At 43.2% G+C, this 10,463-nt stretch overlaps 1 protein-coding gene across 1 annotated transcript; it reads right to left on the reverse strand.

The window, feature by feature from the left end:
* Nucleotides 1-282: 282 nt before the first annotated feature.
* On the reverse strand, nucleotides 283-9,785 carry LOC109999136 (cortexin-3). The gene is made up of 2 exons (XM_020654070.2): nucleotides 9,474-9,785; nucleotides 283-1,458 (listed from the first exon to the last, which is right to left on the reverse strand). Exon 2 carries the CDS (start codon nucleotides 1,379-1,381, stop codon nucleotides 1,130-1,132), a length of 252 nt encoding a protein of 83 aa, XP_020509726.1. The 5' UTR covers nucleotides 1,382-1,458; nucleotides 9,474-9,785; the 3' UTR covers nucleotides 283-1,129.
* Between the last annotated feature and the right edge of the window lie 678 nt (nucleotides 9,786-10,463).

A 10,463-nucleotide genomic window follows, 5' to 3' on the forward strand; every position in this document is an offset into this window, starting at 1 on the left:
CAGGCAGTAAATGCTGTTTTTTTTTTTTTTTTAAATGGGCACCAAACACACACAAAAAAAACGACATTTAAAGACGGAAGGGTGGACCCATTTTTCTTTCCTTTTTCAGAAAACTTTTTTTTTTTTTTCTCAAATTAGGCACAAGGTACAGCACAGTAAACTTGTATTTTCTTCAGTGACTCTTTTGGTTGTTGACATCTAAGGACGTGGACACCGCAGATCCCCTCGGAGACCGAAAGGACAAGTTTTTTTTTTATTTTTTAAATCTCACACACACACACACACACACACACACACACACACACACACACACACACACACACACACACACACACACACACACACAACGGTTAAAGTTACTCGCTGCTGGCATCGATCCATCCCAAACTTTCCAGAGCATTAAAGGGAGAACTTTTCCACCCTGGTTTCCTGCTTTTTTTTTTTTCTTTCTTTTTCTGATTATTTACCTGCTCTTACCTCGCCGTCTAGAAAGAAACGACTGCCGCCATGGAGTATTTTACAATGACATAAGGCATTTAATTCATCTTTGCCTGAACGTTTTTTTTTTACACATTTAAAGTCTCCCGTGTCTATAAACCAAGAAAGACAAAAGACCTCAACAAGCTCAACGTTTTACTCTGCGGATTGTTATTTTTCACAAACTAAGTCAAACACTGATTGTCTACATTATCGATAGAAAATATAAGGACGTAAACATGACGAGATGTAAACTCTGTTTTTATCCAAGCGTCTTGGAGTGGAAAGGATATTTTCGACCCTGTGTGATAAAACTCGTCCGCACATGAGATGGAGGAGGTACGAGGTAGTCCACAAGAGAACTGATGGCCGGGGAAGGGGATTATGGGTAACTATGACCGGGGGGTCGAGGTCGTCGGTGGGTTGATTGATTCATCTTCATAGTTTTGGTTGTCGTTCTGAAGTTGAGAATTCTCTGATTTGGCAGGGAGAAGCTGATGGTTGGTGATCATTTTGACGAGTCTTGACGCTTCAGAAGAGATTCTGACAGCTTCATTTTCCTGGTGAGTCGGCAGTCATTGGATCTGAGGGTCAAAGTGCATTTTAATCATCAGATCAGTCTTTGATCCCCCCCCCCCCACACCGCCTCTCCTCAAACGATGCGGTAATCGAACGTGTCTTTCTCGGTGTGGTCAGTCCAGTTGGACGACGGCATGCTGCGGTACGGGTCCAGCAGGATGCGGAAGCAGCGCACGATGAGCAGCGCCAGGAAGATGAAGAGCAGCAGCACGAAGACGAAGGCGGCCTTCTGCTCCAGCGTCAGGTAGGAAGGCACATGATGGCCGCCCCCCGACGAGGACAGCGTGCTGCTGAAGAGGCCCTCTGCCATCCTGGGCACATCCATGCTTGATCGTCTCGGCTCCAGGTCTCAGTCCTGGTGCTTCAAGATTTTGCAAATGGAATGAAGGGGACTTCAGGGACCTGCGGAGAAATCCAAACAGACGGGATGTTTGTGTGGTTTGATGGATGAAAACAGCAGAATGAGATTATCAATGCAATCGTAGAAACGTCTGAAATCTCAAGACAAAAGGAACAAAACAAAAGCCAGAAGAAAGCGGCGCTCGGATGAGATTATTTTTGGAATCGCAGGCGAAAGCTGTTAAAAAAAAAAAAAAGACTCAAGGGACTTCTTTGGCCTTGAATTCCTGCAGCTCGGGGGATTTGAATTGGCAGTTTTGGACGTTAAGCGAGAAGGCGACTAACGATCTGATAGCAGAAACGTCACCGGCTTCATTAAATCACAGCTCAGAAAACATCAACTCGCTCACAGATGAATGATATTCATATGTTTACCAATCCGCTGGCTGCGTGTGATTTGATGTTAAAGATTTGCAGACATGAGAGGAAATGAATTCCTCCTCTCAGACAAGGTTACATTAATGATGCATACAAACACCTCATATTAATAACTCTGTATTTGTTGGCGCTGATTTAAGAGTAACCAGCTCGGAAGGGAGCGACACTCTTATCATCCCACCGCAAGCACACAGACCCAACATGTGGCGAGGTTAATTTGCTGGTCAGCTTGACTCGCTCGGGTTACTCATTTGCATCGGAGACAATTTTCTCTGGAAAACAATCTCACATCGGTTTCTTTTATTTTTATTTTTTTTTACATCAAAAATGGCGGGGGGAAAAAACAGAGTTTGAACAGGAGGAGCAGCTTGCGGCTTTTTCTGTGTGGATTACTTTCTGGCAAAAAGAGGACACATAGATTGGAAATGGAGAAGACCTCTGATTGGATCGTCTGTTTTATACACAGAGCTGGAGGGAAATGGAGTCGGCCAGAAACAGCCTCTTTCTAAAATCTCTCTTCAGACTCGGGCGCTTTAGTGTCTCCCTATTCTCTCTTTCCTGTAAATGTGTAATGTTGCCACCAGGAAGAGTTGGCAATGCTGAAAGGACGATGTGGTAGGGTAGGTAAGATATAGAAGAAGTTCTACATGGGGGTATGGTGGGCGGTTAGAGGAGGTGGGGGCGACTCTGGGACCCTGGAACTCACTGTCCGGCCTTCCCTGAGGTGTTGTGGGACCAGTGAAGGGAGGTTCCCACATGACAACCCCGGGGACGTCCTGGCTCTTGCTGCCTGTTATCTTACAAGGTCGAGCTGTGGAGGCCAGAAGGGGCCATGTGTTCAGGTTGGTAGTATCATCGTTGTCACTACCTTGAGCCCGCATCAACGCAGCCTGGGTGGAAGGTGGCAATGCTGCCATTTCTACGAATCACATCACAAGGCTTATTTACACACACACTAAACTCCAGTAAGATTTCCACCAAATTTTGCAGTGACCTGCATGTGTGATTGCAAACATCCAAATTCCGACCCTCGACTTTCTCCTGAATTTTCCGCACCAGCCCCTGGAGTCGGGGTGAGCTGATGAAGACAAAACACCCCGAGCGAGTGGAATGTTGTGAGGACACACATAAATGCAAAACCTGTCATCATAAGCCGTTTTCTTTGGAAAAAGGTGTCTGTTAGCGTTCACACATGCAGCTCCTCATGGAAATATCAGGACGTTTTTCAGGAGTTTTCTGCAAGTGTGAAAAGCACTTATAGTGTCCGACTCTGCTGCTTGTCTGTCATCTCGTCAGAGAGGGAAAACTTTCCACTGTACGTCCCGTTCAAGAAATAGCCAGGACAGTTTTTAAACTTTTACAAAATATGGAAATATGCATACACTTAAAATAGAGAGGTTTTATGCAAATCTTTGAAAGAGTGCCACAATAACGAGATGCAGAGGGAGGTAGTTAGGGAAGGCTGGACCAGGGCCAAGCAAAACACAGGACTAACATCAGCATGATGATGAAGGATTATGTCCTGTGCAAGACCAGAAGTCAATGTTGAAATTGTTTTAATGACAGGAGCTGAATCACAAATCTGATGACCTAGCAGTGAGGTTGCACAAATCTGGCATTATCATTTCCGTCATGTTCTTTATTTTAACAGGGGCCATCGTTACTTGTTTTTTCTGACCATAAAGCTTGATTAAACGGGGCGGAAGATCTGGAAGGTGTCCCTGGGCCTTCTGTCTGGTCCGCGTCCTTCAGAGACGGTCCAGACGAAAAGAAAAACTACGTCGTATCCGGCTCGAGTTTCAACAAAACGGACAAAACATCGCTAGAAGTGAAATAAATGACCACTCGCTCAATCACTTCTGGGTCACTTCTAGCCTGAAACATTTTTTACGAGTGCTGAGAATAATAAACAGCTGGCAGGGCACTTTCAACAGTCCATCCATTATCTATATCGCTTTTCCCGTTCAGGGTCGGGGGGTCTGGAGCCGATCCCAGCTGTCATTGGGTGAGAGACGGGGTTACACCCTGGACGGGTCACCAGCCAATCACAGAGCTGACATATAGAGACAGACTAACATGCAAAACTCTAGAAATAAAATGTCAGCAGTTAACCTAACGAGCATGTCTTTGGACTGTGGGAGGAAGCCGGAGTACCCGGAGAGAGAACCCACACATGCAAACTCCACACAGAGAGGCTCCTGTCAGACGGGGATTCAAACCAGGAACCTCCTCACTGTGAGGGGACAGCACTAACCACTGCGGCACCGTGCAGCCCACTTTTACCAGACCCCAAATAAATTCAATTTACAAATGACAGATCCATGCCTGAAAGGGAACGTACCAAATGCTGGAAGTGATTAAGTGAGCAGCCATTCAGTTTGTTTTGGCGGGAGAAATCTGCAAGATGTGTGAGAGTTTATTGTGATTGGATGATGTTTTGTCCATTTTTTTTCTGAGACAGTTAACACGATTCTGCTTTTTGTGTTGACGGTCTCCGGATTTTCTAAAAGGACACGGACAAGACAGGAGGTCTGGAAGGTGCCCTTGGTTCTTCCGTCTTGCCCGTGTCCTTCAAGCGACCGTCTTCACTAAAGCAAAATCACTGTTAACTGTCTCTGGTGGATTCCACAAAATGGACAAAACATAATTCTGTGTTTTGAACACCTTTTAATTCTTCTTCACGCTCGTACGAGTTTTACACTTTGTAAATGTATCATCTGATATTATCTGACAGCAGAAATATCTGGGCCCCTGAAAGGCCAAGTGAACGGGCCCTCCACAGATGTCGCCCTTTTTTGTCCATTTGGTCAAATTTGACCTCTTCATCTGGCCATCATTTTTGTCTGTGTTAGTGCATATGGCACCATTTTTTGTAAGAAAGACTCTCTTGACAAATTTTGGAATGCACATTTAAATTTTTTTAATAGATCAATAGAACGCTGTGAAACATGTTTACTCCCCTCTTCTCTTAAGTCACTAAGGACAAAAATGTCCACTTACAAAAAACTGCTATAAAAATAGAACAATAGATATTTTTTTTCTACTTTTTTCTGGATACATCTCTGAAACAACTTCAGCCCTGCTCAAAACTACCAAACATGCAATCATTTTTAGGAATTTAACCCTTTAAATGCCGGTTTGATTACTTGATGTCACTGTTGTTATTTTCCATATAACAAATATTTGGTGGCTGGGGGATTTTTTTAAAATCAGTCTTGGATATGTCAAAGATTATCCAAAATATTGACTTTGATGCATTGTTAGTTTTTGTGTAGCATCAGATTTAAAATGTAGTTCCCTTTTTGGACATTGGAGGGCGAAAATTTCTAATTTACAAAAACTGCTATAAAAATAGAACAGATTGATAAATTTTTCTACTTTTTTTGCATAAATCTCTTAAACAACTCCAGCCCTGCTCAAAAATATCCAATACTGAATAATTATCAGGAATTTAAACCTTTAAATGCCAGAATCATGTAATCAAACTGGCATTTAAAAGTTTAAATTCCTGATAATTATTCAATATTGGATATTTTTGAGCAGGGCTGGAGTTGTTTAAGAGATTTATGTGACTTGGTGCAGGTCCTGGCGTAGCTACACCCAGCCTGACATTACTGGCCTAAAAGTTAAGTCAACGGGCTTGCCACCAACTTTAACGTCCAAAAATAAAAGAGTTCCTACCGTTTTAAGAAGCGGAGGGGTTTACATTTTGAAACATACAACAATGAATAAGTTGTGTTTCTTTGTTGTGTTAATGAGTAATGGTGAGAATTTAGGTTTGAAAATATGTGTTTATGATTGCTTAAAGTTAGGGCGACCATGTTTTACCTAACCTCAACGGGTCCCCCAATGTGCCTGGGCCCCAGAAAGCTCCCCCCCCCCCTTATGGGCGGCCTTGCCTGACAGATAGTTTTTCTTCTTAGAGTCGTGAATCATCCTTTAAATTTAAAAAATGTCTTTTTCATTAAACCGAGTGATAAAAACAATCAGTTAATCATTGTCCATGTACTCAAATCTTCATGTGTTCTTTGGGTTGGTGTTTAATAACTGTGTGACACTGAGCTATGTGAGTCCAGATTTTATTTTATTGATTGAGTTGAAGAGAGACAGTGAACATTAATCAACATTCAGACGGATTGTAAATGAGTTAGCTGAAAGGCAAATTATCATCGGCAGCTCCCTTTACCAGATGTTCTCTGGTGTCATATGATTAAATATAACCCAATAACATGCGTTCATTAGTTTCGAAAAACACTGATATGTACGATGCAGTTCATCAGCACTCTTATTGGCCGGCTTCTTGTGCTGCTTGGACTCAATCGAGGCCATGCTGCTGCTGCTGCTGCTGCTGCTGCTGCTGCGTCACCAGATCTGAGGAGGTTTCTTTATGGAAGGGAACATTTTTATTCTCTAATAATGAAGACAGGCAAAAGGTCGCAGAGAGAAGACCCGGCTTTTCTTCTTCTATGATAAGAACATTCTGCCGGCTGAGCCAGAAAGGCTTGACTAGAGTTTTCAGTTTCAATCTGATAAATATTTGCATAACCAAAACTCTAATCTTCTACAAGTTGTGTCATTTTGTTACGCTCCTGTAAGCGTGAAGATCCGTCACACAGACCGACGTTCGCTGGGGGGGGGGGGGATGATATAAGACAGCTTGAAGTGACAGGAAAGGGGAACCGTCTCTTTCTGCCTGAGCAAAAAAAATATCTGTAGGCCGATCTCAGGAGAGACACAGACACGGAAGCAGCCTTCAATCAACGTCCTGCAATCCATCAAACTCAAAACCACATCTTTCACACCGCTGATTCATCGCCATTTCCTGCAAAAAAAACTATAAAAATTTGTGTTTTGTTTGTTTTTCATGATCTCATCTTCCTATCCTGCTGCAGGACGGCATCAGGTTAGCGTGGATTAGCACGCTGGGTCAGAAAATCAAGCTGCAGGTCATGTAGCGCAAACGTCAAAGACTCCAAACGTTTAAAAACCTGCAGCGGCAGCTTAACGATGAGCGGCTCAGAGTTTGGAGCTTTTCTTGACGGCTTCACGCTGAGAAACATTTAAGCTTCTCATGACGGCTTCAGAGACAGAAAACACCTCCCCATTTTAAAAACAAAATCTCCTTCCCTTTAAAAAAGAAAGAAAAAAAAAGTCTAATTATTCATCTATTTGTGTATCAAACTCACCAGCAGATGAATGTTAGGGGGGAATAATTGCTTGTGCAGCCCAGAAGACAAAAATAAAGCAAGCAGATATGTTTGAGTTATTTCAGGACGGGGATCAGTGACGGTGCAGAGAGGAGACTTAAACTGGAGAAAGAAGTGTGATAAAAGATATCGAGACGCGTTTAGAGAGGAGGCGTATTTTGTTAGAAAGTTGATTTAACGATGAGGACGTTTCAACAAGAGGAGGTGTGAAATGTTTCTGTTTCATTGAGACCTTAAAGCCCTCTTTTATGATGACAAACATTAGAATTCAAGATGAACAAAGATTAAAAATATATCAAAGAGTCCGGTCTGTTCTCCTCTTTTTGGAGGTCTCGTCTCAGACTCAAAAGCATTTCTACTCGGTCTTGTCTCGGTCTCAGACGGTCTGGATTTTAAGACCACCACTGATAGACTATTTTTCCACGTCATCACGGTGATCAGAGCGAAAACTCCTCTTTCTAGAAGAAAAAATAACTTCAATTCATTTGTAGTTTGATTTTTATCCCTTGGTTTACGACCGCAACCTTCCCGGTGTTACGGTTTAAGTGAGTGACACGCCCCCTGCACCAGTGATATTTATGGTATTGGTCTTGTCTCAGTCTCACCCTGCCTTGGTCTCGATCCCTAAATGTCTCAGTCTTGTCTTAGTCTCGCTCTGCCTTCATGGTCTTGGTCTTGACTTGATCTTTCCCTGCCTAAGTCTTAGTCTTTCCTTGGTCTCGATCCCGAAATGTCTTGGTCTTGTCTCAGTCTTGGAGCGCTCTTGTCTCTGGATGTGTTGGTCTCGGTTATTGTGGTCTTGACTACAACAGGACTAAAATGCCTAGAAGAAACCATGACGTTGATCTTTAAAGTGCTTTGTAGAGTTTAGAAACAGCTCGAGGAACCGGGAGCGTATACCGGTCACGTGAATTACTGGACTTTATTCTCAGCTTGTTGCCCTTTGTTTAAAATAAAGATTGTCCTTTACGTTTAATAACTGTGAGGATGACTGTTGAATGAGCACCATGGAGTTATTATTGTGTGTAAAAACGATGACACAATTACGACTTTACGACAGTTTTTAGACTTCATTTTGAAACTCATTTGTCACCGTTGGTGTCTGTTTGAACACATTCAAACCTTTTAACACCAAACCCTGTTAAACTGATCAAGAGTGTTGAAATTGTGCTTCAACAATTATAATAACTGCACTCAAACAAATGACAGTCGATGCAGAGGACGATAAATGTCAAATGAGATCCTTATTTTCTGTCCGTGACTTTCCTCCTCGAGACATCAGTGTGAGACGCAGCACTTAAACTGCTTAATTTCAGCTCCTCTCTCGTCTCAGCAGAGCCCTCCCATCCAATCTTCAAATGCTTTTATTGTCTCGCTCTAAAATCACTCGTCTGCAACAGAATCAGCGGCCAGATAACGGAGAGACGAGAAGAAAACTTGATTGAAATCTGAGTCTGTGATCAAAACCAGTGTTTGTTTGTTTGTCTCCTCGGGGTTTCTTCACGTCTATCAAAGAAAAGAGGAAAACTGAATCGAGGTGGTTCAAACTGTAGTTTGTTTGTTATTGATTTGACACAAATATATCTCTCTAAAACTCTGAGACGCCTCGAGAACAGCTGAAGAAACCCTGCGTCTCGTGTGTTCTCACTGTGTTTCTCTAGCTGGATGGCATCATGTCTTCCAAATATGTTTTTTTTCTGTTTCTCCTTTTTACTCCTTTGAGGAGGAACAGGTGAGAAGTCAGTCTCCTTTCAACTAAGAGGATGATTTATCACAAGAAAAAAAAAGCTGTGAGCCTTTAAGGTCCATTTTTTAAGAGTTGATTTCATTGAATTATTTACCATGAATTCACAAGAAGTAAATGTTTTATGCAAATGCAATCAGAGGAGGAATAACACGCAGTAACTTCTTCTTCTTAAGGGCCCACACTGTGACACCATTCTGAACAAGTACATGCAAAAATATGCATCTTATGCAAATGAAAATTAAGGTTCATAAGAATATGAGCCGTCATAATGATTCAGTCAGTGTTGGTTATTAATTGTGATGCATCCAAGTGGGATCAAAGGTAGACACACCCGCAGCATCAGCGCAGGAATCTTCGACAACAAGTCAGCGCGCAACGAAGAGCCGCCATTAAAATCAACGTCAAAAACCTCCCAAATGTTCTGCACCTTCTGCACCACCTGTGTCACTAAACCGGCCCGTGTGTGTGCATCACGGTGTCTGCTCTGCGTTATTGTGGCGAGCCGGTGAATGAGCCGCAGATGGGACTCTTTGACGCACACGTGGATGCATCAAAACGTTTTTTTTTTTACCTCTCCGGCACCTTTTACACCTTCACGGCACAAAATCAACGAAACATGTGCGGGTTTGACAACAACAGCCTCCCCGCCGGTGCAGGTGAGAGGGACAGAGTCTGTAAACACTAACCTGTTGTTATCAGGGGAGCTCGGGGATCTCCGTCAGCGCTGGCTCTCCATCCCCGGTAGATCTGACGAGTCTTGTTTTTTCTTCACCGGGAGAGAGAGACAAAAACCAAAACACACCGAGCTGACGCGTCCTCGTGCACAGCCGGACTCCTCACTTCATGCCAGAAAATAAAACCTCCGCTGTGGTTAGTTTTTCTATCTTTGCTGACTGAGAGAGACCTCACCCCGTCTTGAAGCTCGCTTGTGTGTGTGTTTTATTTTTTTTGCCTCCCTCCTCTTCGTCCTGACGCGCCGCTCATCCCCGCAGAAAGCGCGCACGCAGGAATGTAGTGGCACCCCGTCGCTACTGGCAACCTGTTGCCATAGCAATCCTCCAGGTAGGGGCTATCTTTTGCAATGGAAGGAAAAGGTGTGGCTACTATATGCTACCTCCAGTCAGAATCAAGCACAAGAAGAAAAACATTAAAAATACATCTTTAAGGAAGATTCATGTGGAGGTCAAAAGTAGGTTAAAAGTGACCTCTATGGCATCTTCATGTCCTGTTGAATTTCATCACCAGGACATGTTGTCATCATGCTAACTTAGATGCATATTCTCTAATAAATAATCTTTATAATGAACAATATTCAGAGACGTGCACAATCAGACGGAAAGAAATACTGATTCTGCTGCAGGATCGCTAGTTTTCTGACGCTGAATATAAGCAGACACAAGTTTGAGGCACAAGGTGTCTCGAGCAGAAAACAGACTCATCACTTGTTTTTATTTATTTATTATTTTGTTGACAAGCTTAAGAGTCTCTGCTGTCTCCGCCTGACGGATGCAAATCCCCCTCAGAGCCTCGGGGAGGATGTGACAGCCAGTGAAGGGGTCACAGAGTGACTGTGCAGAGCACCGAGGGGGGAATCTAAGATTACATAATGCCTTCAGTCAAATGTCAGCATTCACATGCAGGGCGGTGTCTCCCCCTGGTGGCGAACTGTGAGTACT

The sequence above is a fragment of the Labrus bergylta genome, chromosome 8 (genome assembly GCF_963930695.1).
Source record: "Labrus bergylta chromosome 8, fLabBer1.1, whole genome shotgun sequence".
Taxonomy (NCBI): Eukaryota; Metazoa; Chordata; class Actinopteri; order Labriformes; family Labridae; genus Labrus; species Labrus bergylta.